Source organism: Carassius auratus, chromosome 37 (assembly GCF_003368295.1).
Source record: "Carassius auratus strain Wakin chromosome 37, ASM336829v1, whole genome shotgun sequence".
Taxonomy (NCBI): domain Eukaryota; kingdom Metazoa; phylum Chordata; class Actinopteri; order Cypriniformes; family Cyprinidae; genus Carassius; species Carassius auratus.
In genome coordinates, this window is record NC_039279.1 from 13485786 (window position 1) to 13511518 (window position 25733).

General features: G+C 38.1%; 1 protein-coding gene across 4 annotated transcripts in view; it reads right to left on the reverse strand.

Annotated features, from left to right (window-relative positions):
- Positions 1–4167: 4167 nt before the first annotated feature.
- Positions 4168–25733, reverse strand: part of pkmyt1 (protein kinase, membrane associated tyrosine/threonine 1) — a 61491-nt gene continuing 39925 nt past the window's right edge. For 3 of the 4 annotated variants that reach the window (XM_026222926.1, XM_026222924.1, XM_026222925.1), the window contains exons 7-8: positions 13069–13277; positions 4168–4763 (exon numbers count right to left, since the gene is read on the reverse strand). In XM_026222926.1, the coding sequence (XP_026078711.1) occupies positions 4493–4763; positions 13069–13277 (480 nt within the window). In that variant the 3' untranslated portion in view covers positions 4168–4492. The remainder of the gene's footprint in view (positions 4764–13068; positions 13278–25733) is intronic. The other variant, XM_026222927.1, reaches the window with a different exon arrangement.

The following is a 25733-nucleotide window of genomic DNA, read 5'->3' on the forward strand; positions in this document are numbered from 1 at the left end:
CACTGATAGAGCCAGATTATTATTTATTTTTTGTCCTCCATTTTTTACATGACGTTTAAATTTGTCATATTCTTCGATCTCTTAACCTTTAGCAAAACCTTTTAACTTAAGTTTTGAATCTCGCTGGGTCTCTCAAGGCTCGTGATTGGCTGTTCGCCAGTGATGTTACACATTCATGTTCACGTGCTCCACAAACTCTGGATCAAAGCCTGAGTTGAAAAAGAAAATCGATGATCAGCATCATGGTGCCAACAAAGCCGGATTGGAGAAGTTTCGGTTTGTCAACTCAAAACTAATCCTGTAACTCTGAATTTGTTCAGCTACCATCATGGTACAGGCCCCAGGACTGTTTTGATTATCATAACCCTATAAGGTATTTTAAGAGAGAATATGTTGTGAATATTAGATTATCCAAAATATAAAATGTATTTATTTGTTAATTTTTTAGTTAAAAAAAAAAAAGACCATTTTGCACAGAAAAAGCACGAGATTTACAGGTACATACATACAATTGTACATATCAATGTACAATACACATACATAACCATACAAAAGAAAATAATTACAAGATCATAAAAAAAAAAGATATTTATACTCTTATTGACCAGAGGGTGTAGGCTGAAGCCAAAGCTTATTATGCATAGCCTTAACTCCACTCAAGCAGCACTAATTGACATTAATTTAATATGACAATATAGGATATTCTCAATGTGTATTTAGAAGAACATGTACTATTATTATTATTATTGTTGTTGTTATTACTACTATTACTATACACTACTACTAATATTATCATCACTTTTCAGTATCTTTTCATTACTAATCGTCTATAAAGTATTTTAAACTGTGTTAATGAACTAGCCTTTTTTAAATCATCAGGGAAGCTATTCCAAAGCTGAACACCTTTATTTGATGGGCAGTTTCTTCTTAAATTTGTTCTACAATATGGTATATTAAACATATACAGTATGTCCCTGTAAGGTCGCAATTACTATCTCTCAAGCAGAACATAGATTGCAAGGACTGTGGGAGGGTATGTTGTCTTGCCTTGAACAAAGGATTCGTTGGGGTATTATATGGAGAATGTGTAATTATTCTGATGACCTTTTTTGTAATAGAAAATCTGGAGTAGTTCTAGATTTATAAGTATTTCCCCAGATTTCTATTCCATATGTTAAATATGGAGTGGTGAGAGAACTGTAGAAAAATTTCTATAATGCACTTTTGTTCATAATATATTGCAATTTATATAAAATTGAAATTGTTTTTGATATTTTCTTTTGAATATTTTGCATATGGTATGTCCATGCCATTTTATGATCTATAATCACTCCTAAAAACTTAATGTAATTAACTCTTTCTAGCATATTATTGTTAATTTTATTTTAATATAATTTTCTGTCAGTTTATTATTCAATACCATGAATTTTGTTTTAGATAAATTCAAAGATTATTTATTTGAGTTGAACCAGCTTTTTAGTTTGAATACAGGTCTCAACCATTACCCACTCTTCCAGATTTTGACCTGAGCAATACACATTAGTGTTGTCAGCAAACAAGACATAATTGAGTACATCAGACACCTTACAAATGTCATTAATATAGAACAAAAATAACTTAGGTCCCAACACCGAGGCTTGCGGAACTCCACAACTTATTCACTGCAATTTAGAATCTACACCATTTATGTGTACATACAAAAGCCTATCTGTTAAGTAATTTTCAACCCAAAAATGTGCTATCCCACTAAAACCATACTTTTGGAATTTATTTAATAAGATATTGCAAAATGTCATATCATTTAACCTTTATATTGTTTCTTATCCACATGAACCACGACAATATATTTAAGGTAATTAAATGATTAAAAAAGAGTTTCTTTGCCATCTCATTTTGTGTGCCAAATATATTTGTATAAATTAATTGTATAACTAATTACATAATATGACTTTCAAAAGCTGAAGTAATTACCTTTATTTATTAGAATATGTATAACTCAATATTTTAACTAATTGCAAAAGCTGAATAATCAATACATTTCTACTGATTAATTAGTGAAATAATAAATTATTAGTTGATTAATCTACCCAATCGTTAGATTAATCGATTATCAAAATAATCAGTTGCTGCAACCCTACCTGCAGCATGGAAACATCCCTCAGAAAAATTCTACTTTTCCCAACGATGCATTCTGGTATACAGTATAGAGTTCCACATGTTCACGCTTACATACTGTATAATTAGCTGAGGTATGGTAGGCATATTTGGCGTGCTGTCTGGGGAAGGGCTCCGAGCTCGGAAATGGCCCGAACCTAGAGTACCCCCCAAAAAGCAAATGAACAAGAGGACAGCCTGTTTAAAGAACGCCCCCCAAAAATAGCATTCAGTACTGGCGGGGGCTGATTTAGATTTTCTGAGAAGTCATCTCGTTGGCAAGCCGGAAGAGCCTACGTACTCTGTTGGGAGCGACTTGGAAGGGCGTTGGAAGGGTAGGCCCTACCGGCTGCGGGTACTGAACTACGTTGTGGGCGCTGGTCGGTAGGGCTCGAGGCGATGCTCAACGGGAGCTCGTGGCATTGGAACGGTGAGCCCTACCAGCCGATGAGGAGGAGCAGTGTGGTTGTAATGCCCGACCTGGAGGGCCCGAGTTGCCTCGACCGGAATAGGTCATGGTGTCGGCGTACAGGCCCTACTGGCTGGTAGCCCCTGATAGCTAAGCCTGACTGAGAGGGCCCATGAAGCCTCCGACTGGAGATTTGAGACTCAGGACAACAGACATCTGGGTCCTCTCGGTTTGGCAGATAAAAAGCTTTGGGCTGGACAACAAGGAGGACTCTGGCGACATCCGGATGAGATGGATGAGACTCGCTTGCGGCCGGCAAGTTATAGAAACCCAAACCGGGAGAACTCTCGCCAGACGACAGAAGGGAGTGGCATGCAATCGACAGGTAAGCCTCTCCGGACAGAGAGAGTGAAAAGGAAAAGCCGACTGGCAGGGCTATCGCAGCATCCGATGGGGCATCATACTCAGAACATCGAACGGGTAAAGCCTCGTCAGGCGGGGTAAGGATAGCTGAGAGTTTTTTTTTTTTTTCGCAGGATTTGGCAAGAAAAAGTTATTTAAGTCTATGAATCATACAAATGACCATTAAATTATATCTACAGTAGTTATTGCATATTATATGAAAAATTAACACCACAGTAAATTCCAAAACTTTTTAGTTTTTAATTGGAAAGTTGTTTTAAAACAAAGTTGTTTATTTAATAATGCATTCAAAAAACACTTGCATTTGTGGTTTAATACTTATTTTTTTTTTATATTATATTCCTGAAACTCAATTCAATCACAGTCTGAAAATAGAAGCTACAAAATTGATTGTTTTTGCATTCATGCCAAATTAAAACATTATTTTAACAGGCTTCTATTATTACACTACACTATACACTATTATATGATATCGCCCAATAACTTAACAACAAAAACATTTTTTCAACCTTACAAACTTAGTAGGACTGCAATATAAAATGACATGTTTTTTATTTTAAATTGAATTGATATTTAAATTTTACTGCGTAAAAAAAATATTGCCCTCGATCTGCAAAACAAACAAGTAATGACTTTTGTTCACAGCATGTTCACACTTGAATATAATCTTTAAAAGAACCAATTCAGTTGCCCTCCAGTAGCTATAAAATCACAGCCTTTCCCTAATTAAATACAATTTTAAATTGTGTTAATGTAAACATTTTATTGGAGATTTACAGAAAAATTTTCTATTCTTATGCTTCAATCAGAAAAAAACTTAAGATGTCCCTGTCCATCTATATGCTTCCAGAAAGGTTAAAATTAACATTGAAACAATATGTCCCCAGAGAAACTGGAACTAGTGTGTTAGAATTTAAGAGGCCAATGTTTATGCATATCATGATTAAGCTGTCTAGACTTTAGTAATTAACACTAGAAAATGTCAGCTGCCACTATATCAACCCAGATGACAACTGTTCAGCTTATGCACATCTCATGTAACTTGGTTATTTTTTTTTTAACAAAAACACCAAGGTATAAATGTATGTGTATTCTTCTGTTTATGGGGTCACTCTGCTTTTTCTGAAGAGTTGCTAAGAAAACTTACTATAACAATGAGAAACTTAGGAGTGGTGTGTTGATGCTTTTTCCATACAGCCTTTTAATTGTGTCAAATCATTGAATGAGTTGGTTTATTCTTACAGCTACAATTTACACAGGATATAATTTTCTCTTAAAGATATACATGCATCTCAAGTCTTGGCAAAATATGAAGTCACACTTGCACCAGCCAAAAAGCAAACAAAAACAACAAGAAAAACTATAAATCAAACCAGGTTTAAATGACTTTAAATATGTCCCCACATAAAGGAAAGTTATCATCTTACAAAAAATCAGATGGCAATTAGCAATTACATATTGACTATATTGATTAGAGTGCTGCATTCACAACTCAAGGCTTGCTTTCTAGGTGGCCTCATCAAAAAGACTAAGCAAGTTCTTGGGCTCAAAGTTACTTTTAACAGACAGTTCAGCAGTGATCCAGCTTCTCTCTCGACTGCAGGGTGAGTCTGTGATACTGTGCTGGGAGCTGTGATGAATCGGGCTCAAGCTGCTGCTGGAAGAGATTCTGGAGGGAGAGTGCGTGTACTTGCGGTGCGATGATGTGCGTGTGTCGTTGATATGTGTGTCTGGCAGTGGCGTAGAAGTACTGCCAACAGATACGTGTTCCTGGACACTGTACAAAGAAAACAGAAGATCAAAAATTTAGTAATCAAATCAAAAATTTATTTTTACATTTTCTGAAGAAAATGTGGGTGAGCCTAGTCTGTGCTAAACTCACCACCATGATGCTAGCATGCTGTACAGTACTTATAAAATGTGATGCATTGTGATGAAAGTGGTTGCTAGGATGCATGGTTTCCAATCTTTTATGAACACCAGAATCAACAGCACTGATTCACTTCCGCTATTTGTAAAATTCCAGTCTGACAGAATGATTTAAAATTATTTTGATTTAGTACCAAGGGTATTTGCTTTGTGATTGTTGTGCAGTGTCTAGGGTAGCTTATTTTGTTGATTGCTGTTAGAAGTTAAAAGAACCACTCTAACGTCTTTATTAAATTCTGCCGTCTTTCCACAAAGCATTTTAAAGCCTGCAGTACCTCCATAAACTGATTCAAATTATCCTATTGTGTAAAATCAGTTCTCTTCTCCTGATCTGATTGTAGGAAAATACTCTTTTAGTATTTACATGGATTGTACATCAGTAAGTAAACTCTAGTGAAAAATAAATATACTGAAATGGATTTGAAATACATTTATATCATGCCAAGTATATATTACAAATACATTAACATATTTATGTACTTAATAAAAATCCTGCAACTGTACTTTTAGTATACTAAACTCAAAAACCTAACAGATTTTGTATTTAATGCATTTTAATTGTGTGGAAGTAGTGATGAAGTCCAACTAAAGATACTGAAATATATTTGATCGTGGTAAAGTGGAACTTTTGCAAGTATACTTCAGGTACACTTTAACCAGGGCTCGACATTAAGCTTTGACATGAGCTTGTCCTTCAGACAAGTAAATCCATCATTCATTTAGACATTTATTTGGGGAACAAATGTAATTTATTCTGAAGCAGACTCCTCAGTGCTCTATCAGGTATTATTTTAGTCAGCATATTTTTGATATTTGCCTTAAATTGATTGCTGTTACACTTTTTAACTTTATGAAGGACAATATTTTTCTAAACTGATTAAATGTACATGTCTCCATTTCTTTCATTCTTACATGTGATCAATACATTAAGTTAGAATAATAAGACACTATATGGTTGTTACTATTCAAATGAAATCAGTATCAACCAACTCCATTTGTCCAAATGCATAAATAATGTTATTAGATTAATGTTTTACTTTTTTGACATACAAATATGAAATGTTGGAAAAATGCAATGATACTTTTAATATATTAAACCACCATTAGGTGGTGGCAAGTCCCTTTCTTAATGAGTGAATCATTGAATCAACCGATTCATTCAAACGACTGATTCATTCAACAAATGAAGCAAGTAACCATTTTTATAAAAGGCTCACTGACTCGTTTGAAAATGAATTTAGTAATGAAAGACTGTTGTGTGTTGCTAGGAGATGAGCGACTGTTCTGCTGTGGCTATATGCTTAAAACTATTTTCTTTAGCGGAATGGAGCAATATGATGTTGCATATATTATATAGAATATTTATCTTTTTCTACCGCAGTATGTTTGTTTCTTTGTGTGTGCTGTTCTTATAGGTTTTTATTTCTCAGTGAGTCAGACAGGCTGCACGAGCCTCAACTGAAGCGACCTTGATACTGTCAAAATATTATGTTATCCGTTATTAGTCACCGTTTACACGGAAAGTAATAAAATCTGAATCTTTCTCATCAAAGTTTCGGTGCTGCCCTAGTTATTTTTTGTTATTAAAATTTTGATCAGGTTACTTGTCCGGTCAGGCAAATAAAATTCTCTTTCACTTGCCCCTTCACAAAATCGAATTGTCCCGGACAAGAAGACAAGCGTTAATGTCAAGCCCTGCTTTAAATATCTTGCATTTAAAGACCAACATAAAGACAAAGAACATACAATTCTCATCAGTAGTGACATTAAAACACATTTTAGCCTTAATATTAAGAAATGTGAATTGTGCAAAAGTTCTCCAAATAAAGTTTAATTTTAACTTTTATATTAGGAAGTCTCAAGCAATACATCAATTAATATGTACATTTATTTTAACTACTTAGTATGAAAAATGTATTTTAAATATATTACTTTTTTACTAGGGAAAGGATTTAATATTGAAGAAAAACAAGCTGCAAATGTAGATTAAGAGAGCAACCACACGGTACAACTGAACACTGTTGGGAACGTTACTTTAAAAAAGTAATTAGCTATAGTTACTCACTACTTGTTCCAAAAAGTAAGAGTTAGTAAGAGTTAGTAATTGAATACTCTATAATAAAAGTAACTCGTTACCAAGGAAAGTAACTATTTGCATTACTGTAAAAAAAAAAAAAAAAAAAAATGCTATATGTCAAATATATATATATATATATATATATATATATATATATATATATATATATATATATATATATATATTATTATTATATATATATTATTATTTTTTTTTGCAGTGTTCACAAGTCAGTTGAAATGAGTAGAACAGACAGGTGTTCGTACATAACTTTCGATATGCATTGCACATCAACAGACAGCAAGAGTTTTATCCTGCACTTCAAGTATTATCTTTGTAAGAAAAGTGTTTTTGGCCACTAGCTTTGTAGATGGGTGTGTCACACATTACATGTACACATTACATGCACGTTCTTGTCTTTGACCACAATGAATTTGAAGTAGTGCTTATATCTCCACCTTGAAAATGCCAACTTTTCATCGGATTGCTCCTGACTTGCCATTTCTGCTGCTGCTGCGAATCTCTGCTGTTGCGTATGTGTGGGCGTTTGTGTGTGTGTGTTTGGCGCTGCTGGCGCGTTTGCATGCATGTGTGTAAAATCACTCGCTCTGATTGGCTACCATGAAACACATGACTCTGCCTTAGCCAATCATAATCGCTTATCTCGTTATTACCCCACCTGCTCACTCGCTGTGAGCCAGGGGTGCGTTTGGATTGCATAGTTTAATAAATCAATGCATAGTAACGCACCGCATTTAACGTTCAGTAATGTTAACGGCGTTGTTACGACTGGAAAAGTAATTAGTTAGATTACTCCATTACTGAAAGAATAACGTCGTTACCTAACTCCGTTCTTTTAAACGCCGTTATTCCAAACACTGGAACTGAACAGTGAAATTAATTAAATTAAATTAGTTAATTTCACTAAAACAATAATAAAAGTTCACTGGACTAAATTGAAATAAGTTCTGTAAAAACAAATGTTGTTGTGGTAAGGCAAACTTAAATTGATTGTGTTTTCTAGTTCCCAGCATTCTTTGCAACCGAGTATGTTCCCTTTCAATACTTCACTCGTACTGCGTCGAAGACCCTTATGGGAACCCAGTTCAATCACACCATGCTAAGAAGGGGGGACGACCAACGCAATCATACTTGATCTGTGATACCAAGATATGAAAATAGCAACTAGGAGCAGAATAAGCTCAATGAGGTTACGTCTGGCCTAGCCTGATCATCCCGTGTTCGTATCGCCTCAGTACCAAAGGGACCAAGACATCCCATATCTTCTGAACTGTCTGCGGGTGGAGCCTCCACTCTTCTGAGGGGACTCCGCTTGTTGACAGCATATCCGTGCCCTTGTTCAGTTTGCCCAGTAGATGCACTGCTTTCAGGAACACCAAGTTGCTCTGGGTCCATTCCAGCAGTCGTGATGTTAGTCTGAAGAGACGCATTGATGACAGCCCACCCTGGTGATTTATGTAAGACACCACTGTCATGCTGTCTTATTTAACCAGCACGTGGTGGCTCTTTAGGTCTGACAGGAAGCCCTGGCAGGCTTGTTGAACTGCAATCAAAACTTCTGGAATGTTTTTAGGAGGCGAGAAGCACCTATTTTGAAAGAGGCCGCGAGTCGCTGTAGAGTTGCGATGCGCTCTTTCACCATTGTCGCCTTCATCGTAACGGAGTCTAACACTGTTCCCAGAAACGATATCCATTGGCTGGGAGATAGCAAACTCTTGACAAAATTCCCCCTGAGCCCCAGGCATTCCAGATGGTTGAGGAGCAAAGTTCTGTAACTCGATGCCTCCCCCTCTGACTGAGCTAGAACTAGCCAGTGGTTGAGGTTATTGAGAATGTGGATTCCCTTCTGCCTGAGAGGGGAGAGAGCCGCATCCATGCACTTTGTAAATGTGTGAGGCGCCAAAGACAGCCCAAAGGGGAGGACCCTGTATTGGTAAGCCACACCCTTGAAAGGCAAATCTCAAGAACGGCCTGTGACGGGGGGCTATCTGGATGTGAAAGTAAGCGTCTTTCAGATCCAGCGAAAAGAACCAATCTCCTGAGTGTATTTGTGAAAGGATTTGTTTCAACGTGATCATTTTAAAGCACCGTCTCATGAGGGCACGGTTCAGATGTCTTAAATCGAGGATGGGGCGCAGCCCGTCATGCTTCTCGCTGTGGCAACGACTTCTATAGCTCCCTTCACCAGCAGATTTTCTACTTCGGCACGCAGAACGTGAGCGTTCTCAATGTGCACCGAAGTGGTGACCACCCCGCGAAAGCGTAGTGGTCGTCATGCAAACTGAAGGGAATAGCCATGTTTTATTATTCCCATGACCCAATCTGATACCCCCGGGAATGGCTTGCCATTGTGAGGCCCGGATGGACAGAGGTTGGATTAACTTGAGTGTCTGTCTGCTGCGGGGGGACATAGCACTCGTGAGTGGTATGTGAGGAAAACTGCTTTTTTTTTTTTTAGAGCAGTGGTTTTCAACCCGTGGACCGCAGTGGTATTGCTGGTGGGCCGCAAATTACTATTAAAATAAATAATATTGTTAATATATGTAAAAATGTTTGTCATAAAATAATAAAATAAATTCATATATATAATTAAATAACAAAAATAAATATTAAACTGTAACTATGCTTCCACTATTCGAGCTCGCTGACTGGTTTAAGAATAAACCACCAATTTATATTTTTGCTGCATTTGCTACAGAACAACAAATTCACACATGCATAAATGGCTGTCAACAAGGTCAACATACATGGCTGTCAACATGTTCCCTCCTGACTGCTTGCTCCGATGACTGTCTACCCGCTGCTGAGCTCTTCCTGGATCTGGTTTTCCCATTTTGCTGAGTGGTGCCAGCCAGAGTTATTTTCTGTTCATTGCCAGTTCATTCTAGGGATGTGCGATTAATAGAAATAGTCATAAAATCACAATTTGAACGTGCACTATTTCTAAATCGCTTTATAGCATGATTTGCACCGTGCACACCGCAGCCCTGACCTCCAGCAGTGTGCTATTTGATCCGATCAGAATGCAGCGCACCTAGTGCGGAAACAGAACAGACTGGGCACATGCCTAACTCCAGGTTCACTTACTGTCTGTGATGCGCCTTTTTTCCGAGCCCATGTTAACATGTAAACCAGTGTTCACACTGCACGCGGTAAAAGGCTAGAAATAAAAATGTGCGAAAATAATTCATATTTAGCACATGAGTATAGAGAGAGTTGTGAGTGCAGAAGATGCAGTTTAAGTGAGATGAAACACGTTTTAAATGCGCACACTCTCTCTGGGCGAGAACAGCGTGTATCTGAGCAAACACGCCTGGTTTTGTGACAAAGCAAAGGAAATGCATGGGAGCAGAGAGATTCGCACTTTTGCATTATTTTAATATGCTTTTGTGTTACAATACTGCACTCTCGCTGCTGCTTCTGCACCGCACACATACTATATACTTACTTCAAAAGGAGTCAGTCTACGTGTGAACCTGTATAATGTATAACAAATCTATTTCAACACCTGAGGCACCGCTACAATTAATGAGCTCTATGAACAATGCATGGCAAAAAAGTCCCTGGAAAAAGGATTTATTTATATATATTTCGCCATAAGTCTATACATTTTGTTACACCTTTACTGTAGTGATTATTTTGTTCTAGAGAAGTTACAACTTTTTGATAAAGCTCTACTAGGTTTTCTTTTGGAATTATGTTCAAATTCATCCTGAATGCATTTGTGACTGTAAAGCATATCTGTGTGTCGAAATTGTGATTAAAATCGAAATCGCAAAATTGATCAAAGAAATTGTGATAGTTTTTTTTTTTTGTCCATCCATGTCCCACTGTCTTAGTTCATTCAATAAATACAGTTAACAATCTAGCTTCTGAGTGCAAAGTTATTAACCCAACAATAGGGTCAGATAATTTTTTTGCTGTGGGCCACGTAAACATGTGTTTGGTAGTGTGTGCTGCGAGTTGAAAAAGGTTGGGAACCACTGCAATAGAGGTAAAAGCTCACACTTGCAAAATTACTGTTTCAGTCTCTCTGTAAAGCAACATACTGTCTTGTTTAAAAAGTAATCTGAAGCAAACTATAGCGTACACCTGAAAAATGTCACCACTAATATTTAAGTTAAAAATTTTTTTTAAAGACGTTCAAATATGTAGTGTCCATAAAAACATGAAACAGGCTCACTCCAGTGAAATGTAATCTGCGCTGCTGTTTTGTTGCAGAAAATGCATTCATGATCCTTCCGTGTGTGTCGGCGAGAACGGAGCACAGTCCAACACTATTTAGAAAAGCATAAGAAGCAAAGCAGAGCTATCTACAGTTTTGAGATTAAAATAATAATGAATAATTGTGAAATAGGTAAAAAATTATAATAAACAGATGTGAAAAAAAACGATGACATTTAATTCAGGCAGAAATGTATTTTTGTGGTGGTTAAATAAATGTTCAGCAATATCTTCAAAAGACTTCTGAACTTTGGCAAATTTTTCTCTATACAGAGATGATACGTCAAACTTTTGTACATTTTATGTGGAAATTTTTAAATCTTGCAGTGTTACAATTATCCCTGCATTTGTCCCCTGCTGGCTGCTTTGCTTACCCTGTACATGTGAAATGTTTTTTACAAACCGTTTCCTGAACAAAAACGGTGCTGGAGTTCAAACGGACAATAGAAATTGATGAACATGGCCTACCTGTAACCATTTTCATAACATTAGAATTTTCTGGTGTATGCAATCTCATGCAGAATAAAGTGTATTGATGTGAAGTTTTTTCTCTTTTAATAATGCGGACCGATTGAACCTTTTAATGACATTGCTCTGAGACCCCAACGCACCGCACGCGGACTTTATTACAATTTGAAAATCACACTAAGGATATTGCAGTTCGTTATTCATTCTGGTGGGCTATATCATTATGACGAGTGGGTTCCTGGTTCCTGCCTCCTCCTCCTAATAATTGTGAAGTTTTTAATGTGTTGCACTGGTGCCGAAGCCCGGGAGGAAGGAGGGACGCGCTGCCGAAGATCCCTCGCTGCTGGGGTGAATCCACAGTGCCATCGAGCAGGGCGAAGGAGTCTGCCACCGAGGATTCTCGGTGAGGTGGGCTGGAGTGAGTTGCTGGGGACCGCCTCGATGACTCCTTCGGGAAGGAGGCGGGAACCGGTGGATAATCAAACGAAGTTTTAATAACCAAATAAACACAAAACAGCCCTTCGCAGATGACTGCTGTGTACAAATAAAAAACAAACACAAAATAAAGCCCAGGCCTGGTCCTCTCTCGTCCTTCACTGTCATCGCTCCTCTTTTGTATCCTTCCGATCTCCTCCGTGGTTCTCGAGACTGGTGAGTGCCGCAGGTGTCGCTCATTTGCCAATCACTCCACCGGACTTGCTTCGCTTCAGCCCTAGACTGAACTGTGTGTGTGTGTGTGTGTGTGTGTCAATGAAACGCAAATTTAGCTCTAACCAAGTGACTTTGTGCGACCCACCTTGTTCCATTCTGTGACCCACAAGTGGGTCGCGACCCACAGTTTGAAAACCCCTGGTCTAATAAATTAGTTAACAAAAACTTATGGATATGCAATGCTAGAACCTTCTTGTTGCATTCATCTAATCAATGACAGTGACACCACAAAAATGCATATTAAAAAAAGTTAAACCAGAATGTAGGAATGTACAGTGTGAAACAGTACTGTATTTTCCGGACTATAAGTCACACTTTTTTAAATAGTTTTGCTGGTCCTGCGACTTATAGTCAGATGCGACTTATTTATCAAAATTAATTTGACATGAACCAAGAGAAAATATTACCGTCTACATCCGCCAGAGGGCGCTCAATGCTGCTCAGTGCTTCTGTAGCCTACACTGAGCAGCAAAGAGCGCCCTCTCGCGGCTGTAGACATTAGTGTTTTCTCTTGGTTCTAAATAAATGCAACTTATAGTCCAGTGTGACTTATATATGTTTTTTTCCTCATCATGACGTATTTTTTGACTGTTGTGACTTATACTCAGGTGAAAAATACGGTACTTTAATTTGTCATTTGTGTGCATTGTACCTGTGGGTGAATGTAGGAGAGTGTTCAGGATCGTCTGGAGGGAGCACGAATTCAGGAATGGGGCTTTCTGAGTCGTAGTAAATGTTACTCATGTCTGCATCTCTCTCCCACCTCTCTCTTGGAGGGGTACAGGTTGATGAGGTCTCATAAACAGAGGTAAACAACAGATTGAGAGAGGAAATGAAATTCCAACTGGCTGTAAGAAGGGACTGTTGGAGGAAAACAAAACATACTTGAATGAGCTCAAGGTCTGTTCACACAATGTACAAACAATCTCATGAATAATTTCCACAGAATGCTTCCAATGACAGAAAGGGTTGTTATATTTTCTAATAAGAAAATAATTTTCTCTGAAAAACAACAACAACTAAAAACTTGACTCACTTTACAACTGGAGTGTATAGAGGAAAGACATAGCAACAAATAAAAATTAAAGGGGTCATTTGATGTTGCTAAAAAGAACATTATTTTGTGGATTTGGTGTAATGAAATGTGTTCATGCGGTTTTTCAAAAAACCTTTTGTTTATTTTCCATGTACTGTACATTATTGTTTCTCCTCTATGCACCGCCTTTCTGAAACGTGTCGATTTTTACAAGGCTCATCGGTTTGAAAAGTGAGGTGTGCTGTGATTGGCCAACTATCCAGTGCTTTGTGATTGGTTGAATACCTCAAGTGAGTGATGGAAATGTTTCGACACGCACCATACTGTGATGCCGTATGTCCCGGAGCACAGAGACAAAAATATTAAAATCCATTATAGACTTCGAGTTTGATGAACCAGGAGTTGGCAACATAGAGAACATGCTCCCGATAATTTAATAAATTTAATAAAAAGTCAAAACTAGACAGAGTTATTCGACGTCGAAGGAGCTAGCCAAACTTCCTCGCCTAGCGGCGTAATGGAGAATGATGATGACAAGCAAACGCAACTCAGAGGAGGTCAAAAAGAGACCGGTGACTTTGGCCTCACTTAAATAGCTGAGAGAGTTCAGAAAAAACAATAGTCAGCAGCTGAATGCAATTCGGGAAGAAATAAATAAATCCAATACTAGGATTGAAGAGGCAGATTGACAAAACACGGCTGTGGCGGAAGATACCGTGCAGGAGCTGCTGCACCTTCAGATACACCATGACGCTAAGCTGACTGATTTAGAGGGCTGCTCCAGACGAGAAAATATCAGTTAATGGGGGAGGCGTTAAAGAGGGAGCAGAGGAAAATTCCCCATCGATGGTGATGTACGTGGAGCGCTTGCTGCGGGAGGGCTTGGAGCTTCCGGCTACAATTGAACTTCGAGTTTAAAGAGCTCACCGCGCCTTGATGCCGAGACTGCCGGGAGATGCCCTGCCAAGGTCTATAGTTGTCAAGATGTCAAGCTACAGGATGAAGGAAGAGCTGCAGAGAATGTCCTGGCAAAAGTGAGGATTTCAACATCTCGGGTAAAGAGTAAATCTTCATCACGATTATGTGCCGGATGTCTTAAAAAAGCAAATGGAGTATGCCGAAGCAAAAGTGGAAGGATAAGAAAATTCGATTTCAGATGCCGTTCCCTGTCAGATTCAGAGTTTTATACCAGGAGGGAGTTGTTGTATGGATCGGCGGAGGAGGCTACAGAGAATATGGCGAAGAGGGGGTTCCCGGTGTCAGTAATTAAGCACCCGGATTCGCTTTTGGAGCGGATCCAGCGGTTCACGTGGCATACCGTTAAGAAACCAGGGAACGGCACAGAGCTGGCAGAGCTTTGGACTATAAGGAAAAATTACAGGCTTTTAGACACCAGGAATCAGGATGTTAGTGATCTGAAAACTGCTGTGTGCGAGGAATATAACGGGTAAGTCCGTTGAGTCATTATTTTCTTTTTTCGCTCAGGACTCCCATTAGCCGTGTTTCCACTATCGAGCTAGGACCGGGCGTGCTAGTGCGTGCCAGGGCCAGTCGCGTTTCCACTGTCACTTCCGGGGCTTAATCGTGCCTCGCCGGGGCTTCCTCTGGGCCAACGGGCAGTTTTTTTCGGCCCGACGAAATCCTTGGGCCAAAGCGGGCCAGCTGGGGCTAGAGGAGGGGTTATGAACAAAGGCGGGGTTTCTCAGCGTCTGGAGAGCGTCAGCGCGGATCATTTCAGAAAGATAACAGCTTTAACACGGGTATTAAAGACTTTTTAAAATCAGTTGAGCTCAAAACTCAGTCAGCAGCAAGTGTTTGAAATAACTTGATCAAATGTGGATTATTATCACTAAACAAGGCAGAAATATTTATAAGCAATGTAAAAGACTATGCACGCTAAACATTAACATTACCATGGTAAATGCAACCACTTGGAGAATTCAGACATCAGCTTCTTATTCTCTATAACAACTGTGTATGTATTAAGCAAGTTAACATTTTATCTGTCGTCTGGTTTCAAGAGTTTAGCTCCACGTTGCGTATCATCAAAATACAATAATGATTTTTGTTCGTGAGCTTTTATAAAAATAGAGTCTGCGCTGTGGATCATAACCGAAAGATAACAGCTAACACCAGCATTAAACACTTTTTTTTTTAAATACGTCAAGCTCAAAACTCACTTTCAGTCAGCAGCGAGTGTTTGAAATAACTTGATCCAATGTGGATTATAATCACCATACAAGGCAAAAATATTTATAAGCGATGTAAAAGACTATGCACGCTGGGCATTAACATTAAACATGGTAAATATAACCGCTTGAAGAAATCAGACGTCAGCTTCTTATTCTCTATCACAATCGTGTAATTATTTAGTAGGCTAACTTATATTATCTGTCACAAGCCTCGTCTCGAGAGTTTAGCTCCACGTAGCCTATCATAAAAATATAATAATGTTTTTGTTCGGGAGCCTTTATAAAAAAATAAAGATATTATCATTCATTCTTATAATGTGACGTATAGGCTACTGTGACTACAAATAAACAGAAAGAGACTCGACTGAATAAGCAGGCTATTTTCATAAGCGTTAAAAATTAATAAAATAGAAAGTATATTTATGTGTGATTAATTTTGAGTCTTGATAAATTAAATCAATATGATCAATGTATCACGTATTCTATAGTTAAAACATCTTTGCTTTTGAATTTGAATATATAACAAAGCATGCAAACAAACGGCGGCTTTTATCATGTTGGTTTTGTGATCGCCATGTTCCAGTGACTTATTTCTTAGTTTTCTGAAAACTTCTCTTTGATGGTGAAATAATGAGGTTGCATGACGTTGTTCTGAGAGGCGTGTAAAGGGCGTGTTTTAGTGACGTGCAGCGGTGCTTCAAGCTCCACTGTGGAAACCCTCCGCTACTCTGGCCTCGTGCTACTGGCCCGGGGCTATGAGCCCCGCCCGGCCCGCTTTAAGCCCTGGCTCGCACTGGCCCGACAGTGGAAATGCGGCTATTATAATGTCATTATGTGGGGTTAGTTTGAAGCGCAGCCTGTGTACAGCCCACAGCAGAAAACACTCTCTGATGGCACAGAAAGAGTATAAAGCGATAACGTCTCGCTAGAGTGACCAGCTTTGGAAGGGCCTTTCATTTGCTTGTGGATGTTGCATGTGACGTCACCCGTAGTGTGAATTACGCTATTTAACTATTTAGTCAAAATTATCTATTTAGACCAAAATAATTTTTTGCACCAGGCTGTAAACATGTTTTTTCTGCTGTAAGGTGGGGCATTTTAACATGGGGAGTCTATGGGACTGACTCACTTTTGCAGCCAGCCTCAAGTAGATGAATTGCAGTTTTAGTCACATCCTTATTGGCTTAACGAGAGAGAGCGGGAAGTTGGCGCTCGGTTACAACAAGGACATTTCAGTAATGGATTTCCACCACAGAAAAACCCTTATTGTAACTCTGCTACCAGATCTATTTACAAAGAAAAGTAAAAAATTTTCTTCTTTTTCAAAAACAATGGGGAATTTCACCCCGAAGGAAGCTGAGTGAGTTGGTTCTTTTCACATGACCTGGTTCGCTTGCGTCATTCTGAAAAGCTGAGATGTTTTTAATTAGATGTGGTGCAGACACGCCTGGAAAAAACGAACGCATCTCATCGTGTGCGCGTTGCACCGCTTCCATTATGAGCGCACATACTTCATTTGAAATAATGAACTTGAGCACCCAAAAAATGCGATGTGAAAGGCCCCAATCATCGGTCAAAATATTTACTCTCGGTTAACAGTTAAACGGTCAATATGAACATCCTTAACTGGCATATACACATAATATAACATACAAAATTAATTAATTATAAGCCACACAAAGTCAACATGTTGGTATTTCTTGCTCTGAATCTGCCATAAAATAAAATAAAAGTTTGTTGATCTTTGAAAAGGTGTACCTGCGTTATTATGCCATTATCATTATATTAGTTTAAACCAGTCTTAGAACGACAATATTATCGTTTACGCGATAATTTCTTGGACAATTTATAGTCCAGCAAAATTTGTTATCGTGACAGGGCTAATTAAGATGTTAACTAAACTAAAAAGAGAGAAAGTTGAGGTGACGTTTTAATAGGAAACACATCTTTCGTATAGAGAACATGCTAAATTACAACGTTTGGGCTTTAGGCACCAGTACTCATCCTCGTATAAGGCAGGACACAGGAGTGGGGTGGCAGTACTGATCCAACAAGATTAGCTTCGAAACCACTTTTGAGAAAAAGGACACAGTGGGAAGATTTATTCTCGTGAGGGGAAATTTAAGGGGCTCACTGGTTACTTTATTTAACATCTACACTCCTTTTAACTCTGACTGGAAGTTTTTCAAACAGATATTTGATTTGATAACAGCAGAGACCCATGGGGTCCTAATCTGCGGGGGAGATCTTAACATTAGACTAAATCCCAGACTGGACGCCTTAAATACACACACAGCCCAGTCCAAGTTGTTAAGCAAAAAGATCAATCTGGCTATGAAAGAAACCGGGCTAATTGATATCTGGAGAGAATTAAATCCTACAAAGAGAAACTACGCTTTCTTTTCAAATCCACACCTGGCATATTTGAGGACTGACTGTTTTCTTACTTTATCTTAAGATCTAAACAGGGTAGTTGGCTTCGATCTGGGGAACATGGACCTTTCAGACCATAGCTGGAAGCAGGAACAAATTCACAAAGACAAAAATGATAAAAAAATAAAATAATTGAGAGCTTCTTAGGAAGAAAAATAATGAAATAAATGAGATTTATACAAAAGATATACAAAAAAGTTGATTTTTTACAAAAAATAAATATTATGAAGGGAGTGGAAAAGCCAGCAAATTATTAGTTTATAGGCTGAAAAAACAACAAGCAGAGATTTCAATTAATAAAATAAAAATCCTATTAATAATTCTATGCATTACAAATTTATGAAATACAAGACTGTTTTGAAAAATATTATATAAAAAAAATATATACTCCCAACCTCAAATAGATGGAGAGAAAATGGAAGATTTTTCCAGAAAATTAATCTGCCTAAACTAAACCGTGAACATAGTAGGAATCTCGTAACTGATATCAAATCAAATTGAAAAAGGTTAGAGAAAAACGTACTGTGCCATGGTATAACAGTAATACTCACTCTCTAAAGAAAGTAACTCGTAGTCTTGAACGCAAATGGAGAAAAACTAACTTAGAAGTTTTTAGAATTGCATGGAAAAACAGTATGTCCAGCTATAGACAGGCTCTAAAAACTGCTAGGGCAGAGCATATACACAAACTCATAGAAAATAACCAAAACAATCCAAGGTTTTTATTTAGCACAGTGGGATTCAAATGTTCCACCAACGTTTAATAGTAATGACTTTATGAATTTCTTCACTGAAAAAATAGATAACATTAGAAATACAATAGCGAATGTAGATTCTACAGAGTCTAACACTTCAGTTTCATCCATCGCACCCAAAGATAAACTGCAGCACTTTACAAATATAGGATAGGAAGAGCTAAATAAACTTATCACTGTATCTAAACCAAAAACATGTTTATTAGATCCTGTACCCACTAAATTACTGAAAGAGTTGTTACCTGTAGCCGAAGAAACTGCACTTGTTAAAATCACAAATTACCTGCTTCTTGCGTCAGATCAAGGCTGCATCTCATTTCTAGTTTTACTTGATCTTAGTGCTGCGTTCGACACCATAGATCATGAAATACTCATAGATGGATTACTAAACTATACAGGTATTCAAGGGCAGGCTCTTAGAGGGTTTAGATCCTACCTGTCTGATCACTACCATTTTGTTTACTTAAATGGGGAGTCATCTCATTTAACATCAGTAAAATATGGATTGCCACAAAGATTCGTCCTAGGTCCCCTTCTATTTTCAATATACATGTTGCCCCTTGGTAATATTATTAGAAAATATGGAATTAGCTTCCACTGTTATGCTGATGATACTCAGCTATATATCTCAACGAGACCAAATGAAACCTCTAAATTATCTAAGCTAACAGAGTGTGTTAAAAATGTAAAAGATTGGATGACCAATAAAGTTCCGTATCAGTTACAAATTATCATTACTTACCTATAAGGCCCTAAATGGTTTAGCTCCTGTATACCTAACTAGCCTTCTACCACGCTACAATCCATCATGCTCCCTAAGGTCACAAAACGCTGGACTTTTGGTAGTTCCTAGGATAGCAAAGTCCACTAAAGGAGGTAGAGCTTTTTCACATTTGGCTCCCAAACTCTGGAATAGCCTTCCTGATAATGTTCGGGGTTCAAGATACACTCTCTCTGTTTAAATCTAGATTAAAAACGCATCTCTTTCGCCAAGCATTCGAATAATGTATCTTAAATTGTGAGTGTAGTTGCATCTGATCAAATGCACATTTTCATTCTTTAGCTTGGGTTAAACTAATTAATTTTACTTTGTTGGATCAGCAGCTATGCTAATGATGTCTCTATTTGTTTCTATGTTTTGCTACGGGACTTACACAAGCTCCAGTCTGGATCCAGAACAGCTGAGACGAGATGATGCTGACCCTCAGAGGACCCCAGATGATGCTAACCCTGAATCAACAACAGAATTGAGGAGATACCCCTTGACTATGTAAGCGCTTTGAGTGTCTAGAAAAGCGCTATATAAATGTAAAGAATTATTATTATTATTATTAACTAACAAATATTGCTACAAGTGTGACTGCATCATATAACAATTATTAATTATTAATAATATTAATAATGTTCATCATCTGGCTGACTACGTCTTGTATGAATTTTTTTTACAAATCCTGTCATACGTGCACAAACTGACAATCACCACTTATAAGCCATTACTAAATATTGTAGAAACATAGTTTTCTGTAAAGTTGCTTTGTAACGATTTGTATTGTAAAAAGCGCTATACAAATAAACTTGAATTGAATTGAACTGAAAAATAACAGTGAAATAAATTCACTCAGCCATGTCCCATCTTAAACCAAATAAGGCTCCAGGTTCGGACGGGCTCCCTTCTGAATGGTACAGATAAATGGAGGGTTCTTTGACCCCTGTGCTGCAGTCTCCCTTTAATTGGGTTTTGAAAGAGAACAGTATTCCCCCTCTTGGAGGGAGACGGTAATATAACTTTAGTCCTGAAGGAGGGGAAGGATAAGTCTGAATATGGTAATTTTAGTCCAGTTAGCGTGTTGAACCAGGATTATAAAATATTTACCCATATAATAACCAAACGAATAGAGGGTTTGCTACCTAATTATTAGCCTTGATCAAAGGCAAACTCAAGATAGTATCAGAAGGACCTTACACGTAATTAACCATATAACAGAATATAATATAGATGCAGTACTAGTGGGGCTGGATGCAGAAAAAGATTTTGACTGTGTAAATTGGTCTTTTTTGTATAAAGTCTTGGACAAATTTGGATTTCATAGTACCTTTATTAAAACATTATGAACTCTCTATGATAGCCCAAGGGCAAGAATAAAAAATAAATGGGGCTGTCTCTAGCCCCTTTTCATTAGAAAGAGGAACAAGACAGGGCTGCCCAATTAGCCCCCTCTTATTTGCAATCCTTACTGAGCCCCTGAGAAAATGGATCATTCAGGACAACAATATTAAAGGGGGGTTGAAATGCTATTTCATGCATACTGAGTTTTTTACACTGTTAAAGAGTTGGATTCCCATGCTAAACAAAGTTTCAAAAATTAAGTTGTACGTCTGAAAGAGTATTTTTGGCCTTCCGGTTTGTCACAAGTTTCGGAAAGTTTTTTTTGAGTATGGCTCTGTGTGACGTTAGATGGAGCGTAATTTCCTTATATGGGTCCTAAGGGCACTTCTGCCGGAAAAGCGTGCGCTCCCATATAGCACAGCACTGAGAGCACACACATTCACTGATCAGAGCGAAAGCGTCGCGAAATGTCATAAAAGAAGTGTGTTTTTGGTTGCCAGGGCAAGACAACCCTGCACAGATTACCAAAAAAAAAAAAAAACAGCATTAAGGGACCAGTGGATGGAGTTTATTTTTACAGAGCACCAGGATTATAAAATATTTACCCATATAATAACCAAACGAATAGAGGGTTTCCTACCTAATTATTAGCCTTGATCAAAGGCAAACTCAAGATAGTATCAGAAGGACCTTACACGTAATTAACCATATAACAGAATATAATATAGATGCAGTACTAGTGGGGCTGGACGCAGAGCATTTGTTTGTTCCCTGCATTTCGAAAATGCTTGTTTTACAAACAAGGCCCAGTTTGACCCCGGATTTGCACATCGTTTATTTCTTAAGGATAATGCAGTCCCAACGAAAAAGGGTCACGATCGTGTGTTGGAACCACAGGCGGTGAGTAAAACTGCTTCAAATATCTCTTTGTTGTTAACTTAGCTATCGGTGCGTAAGCACATCAAGTGAACAACATGCGATGTTGTCATCAAACTGCACTTTCCACATGTACAGCTTAAATAAAAAAAAAGACGACATAAAGCGGAACTTTGTCATTTTCCAAAACCACTAAGCAAATATATACAGTTTCAGTACATACCACATAGAGACGTCGTTGCTGATGCTGCTCTTGTTAAATTTTAGCCTTTGGATCTGATTCTGGATCATAAATATACGCTGAATCTGACTGTTAGCCATGGTTTGTCTTGGATTTTTTTTTCCTCACGGTAATGTCACAGCTTCCAAACGCTCTCAATGCAAAAGCTTACTCGTGATTCTTTAGCTCCGCCCACACGTCACGCCTCCAGCCGGTCGTGTTTTTCCGGGAAAAATCGGTACAGACTATCTTTCTCTTATGAATATAATAAAACTAAAGACTTTTTGGAGTTATAAAGGATGCAGTACTACTCTATAGGTACTCAAGATTAACAGGATATTGAGTGAAAACGAGCATTTCACTCCCCCTTTAAAGTAATCGCTATGTATGGGGGAGAACAAATTGTATAATGTCACAGTGTCTGGGTTGTGTTCCCTGGGTTTCCACTAGGTGTCCTCCGTTCGCACGGTGTCTGTCACCTTATCACTTCCTGTTCCCTTATTTGGTCACCTTCCTCCTTGTTTTAGCTAATTGATTGTTCCCCACCTGTCTCCTGTTCCCTCATTACCCTTTTGTGTATTTATACCCGGTCTGTCTGAGTCTGTGTCATGGAGTCCTTGTCTTATGTGTGATACTTTCCTGAGTCTGCTCTTGCCGTGTGTTCTTGTTTTTTTGTTATGTTTATTGGATATCCTGGTTTTGACCCTGCCTGGACTGTTTATTCCTTTTTGGATTGCCCCTCAATAAACCTCGTACCTGCATTTGGATCTCTCCTGTGTTTCTTGTATCACCGTACGTGACATATAGTTGTTCGCTGATGATGTATTGGTGTATTTTACCGACCCTGAGCGATCTTTGACACGGCTACTGGAATTATTGGAGCAATATGGCTCTTTCTCTGGGTATAAACAATGTTCCAAAAACACAAATTCTCTGTTTTAATTACAGCCCTTTTGTAAATATGAAAAATAAGTATAATTTGAAATGTTTCAATTACCATATTTTCTGGACTATAAGTCACACTTTTTTTCATAGTTTGGCTGTTCCTGCAACTTATAGTCAGGTGCGACTTATCAAAATTAATTTGACATGAACCAAGAGAAATATACCGTCTACAGCCACGAGAGGGTGCTCTATGCTGCTCAGTCCTCCTGTAGCCTACAATGAGCACCATAGAGAGCCCTCTCTTTGCTGTAGACGGTAATGTTTTCTCTTTGGTTCTAAATAAATGCGACTTCTAGTCCAGTCCGACTTATATGAGTTTTTTTTTCCTCGTCATGACGTATTTTTGGACTGATGCGAATTTTACTTAGGTGAGTCTTATAGTCTGAAAAATACGGTAGATATTTGGGGGTAAACATTCCAATAGACTTGGCCAAATTTTTCTCACTTAACTATATCCCCCTGAACAAAAAGATTGGGAAGACATAAGGAGATGGGATCTTATACCTTTTCTTAATTTCGGATCACGAGTGGATTCTGTCAAAATGGTTATTTTGCCGAAATTGCTGTCTCTCTTTCAGTCCCTTCCACTAGATATACCTGACCAACAATTTCAGGAGTGGGACAAGCATATTTAAAGGTTCATTTGGCAGGGACGAAGGCCAAGAATTAGATACCAGAGTTTACAATTGAAAAATCAAGGGCCAGGTCGCTGTCCTATGCTTAAAAGACTACTATACCGCCACTAAATTGAGGCCATTAATATGCTGGTGCAACCCAGATTATTGTGCTAGATGGAAGGAGATTGAAAGTGCTATCTCAGATGAATTTTCAATTCAGGCTGCAATTGGAGATAAGGACTTGTTGAATAATCTAAGGGAATTGGTAAATCTATGGATATGTTTGTCACTCAAGATATGGAGCAAGGTAATAGCTCAAAATAACCTGAAGGAGGCGGTAAAGGTCCTGAGATGGTATGCATTCGATAATTTTTTTTTGCCTTATAGATGGGATGCAATATTTAATAGATGGACTCTGCAAGATTTAACAGCATGCTGTACATTTTTGCATAAGGGGACTATGAATAGCTTTCAAAATCTGAAGAGGCAATTTGGCTCGGATAAGGACGATTTTTACAGATTCCTTCAGGTCCGGTATTATACTGACCAAATGCAGAAGAGGTGTGCACTAGAAGGCTGGGATAACATTCTGTTAAAAGTATTTATAGAGGCTTATCTTCCTTGCTCTAACCAGAGACTCATCTCAAGAATCTACAAGGGGTTACAATGAACAAATGGCAATTCACTGTAATGTAAAGCAAAAATGGGAACAGGAAGGAAACTTGGTTTTAAAGGAAGAAGATTGGGAGAACTTATGTGAGATACAGTGGAAAACTTCCAGTTCATCTCTATGGCGGGAGTTTTGCTGGAAAAGCCTTATAAGGTTTTTCATTACTCCAGCTCAAACGAAGCACTAGACCAACTCTTTGGCATGCTGGTGACATTGTGGATGCCTAGAAGCAATTCATTTTCACATATTCTGGCCCTGTTCATTATTGATTCCATTTTGACGGGAGGTTTATAAAGTTTTGCAAAGCATTTTTCAGATGGACATTCAATTTAAATTTAGTCTATATATTTAGGCGCCTTAACATAAGAAAATGTTTCTTCTCATGTCAAATACTTATTTCGGATGCTAAGTGCTGCTAATAGAAAAGCTATTACTAAAAGGTGGTTAAAACCAGGTTAACCCACCATGAAGGAATGGATTGACATTATCTACAATATTTTCAGGAGGAAAGGATTATTTTTGCTTTGAGATAGCAATAGGGAACTTTTTTGAAAAGATGGGAAAGATGGATAATGTATGTCACTCCAATATGCCAATCATTTGTTTAAAGTGGATTTTTGAGTGGTAAATTCTTTAAATATATATATAAAAAATGTACAGTCTGTGAGTAAGAATAGTAGTTGTAATTGTAGTCTACTCTTCCAGGATCAGGAACCAGTCCTCCATAAAATGCGTTTCACACATCTGAATATTTGGTTCTGGCACAGTGACTCAGCGCTTCAGAGTTCTCTCCCCATCAAGCGATCGGTACTTTTCAGTTCATCTCAATGGACGCAGTGTACCTGCATTTGCTTAACTCTAAACTCTTTTTGAAAGTGCATGACTTGCCATCGCTTTGCTGATAGTGCTGTTTCTCGCACATGCAAAGAGAGAGAGCGAGAGTCTTATGCTGAATCGACGCACTACATGTAAATTATGTTCTTTGTGGTCTTCTCCTGTTCACTTAGAATTATTACACTTTTTCTAACAATCAGAAGATAAGCTGGTTTCTCCGGTAGTGGGTGGAGCTAATGCGCAAATAGCAATTTCATTGGCTGGCGCTCACCTATTACCATCCCTGTTTTGATTTCAGCAAATCAGTTCGACCGAATGCAGACAACGTGATTAATATTCATGAACCCAGCAGCTCATCAATCCATAGCACATTGTATATTGTTAGTAGGCTATGGTAGTAGAATTAGTAGTAGTGTAACCCTTTATTTTTGTCTGCACCTACTCCAGTCTCTTCAACGTAGATCCATAAATAAAACACGGGTTACAACGATGATAATTCACGTTTCTTCTTTTAATCAGAAGCATCGGCATAACAGCATGAACAGCCGAACACACAACACTCTCGCTACACTCGCTTGGGTTTTTTTTTTTTTTCAAGCGCGCTCCTGCCTTAAAGGAGCCGGCGCACCAAA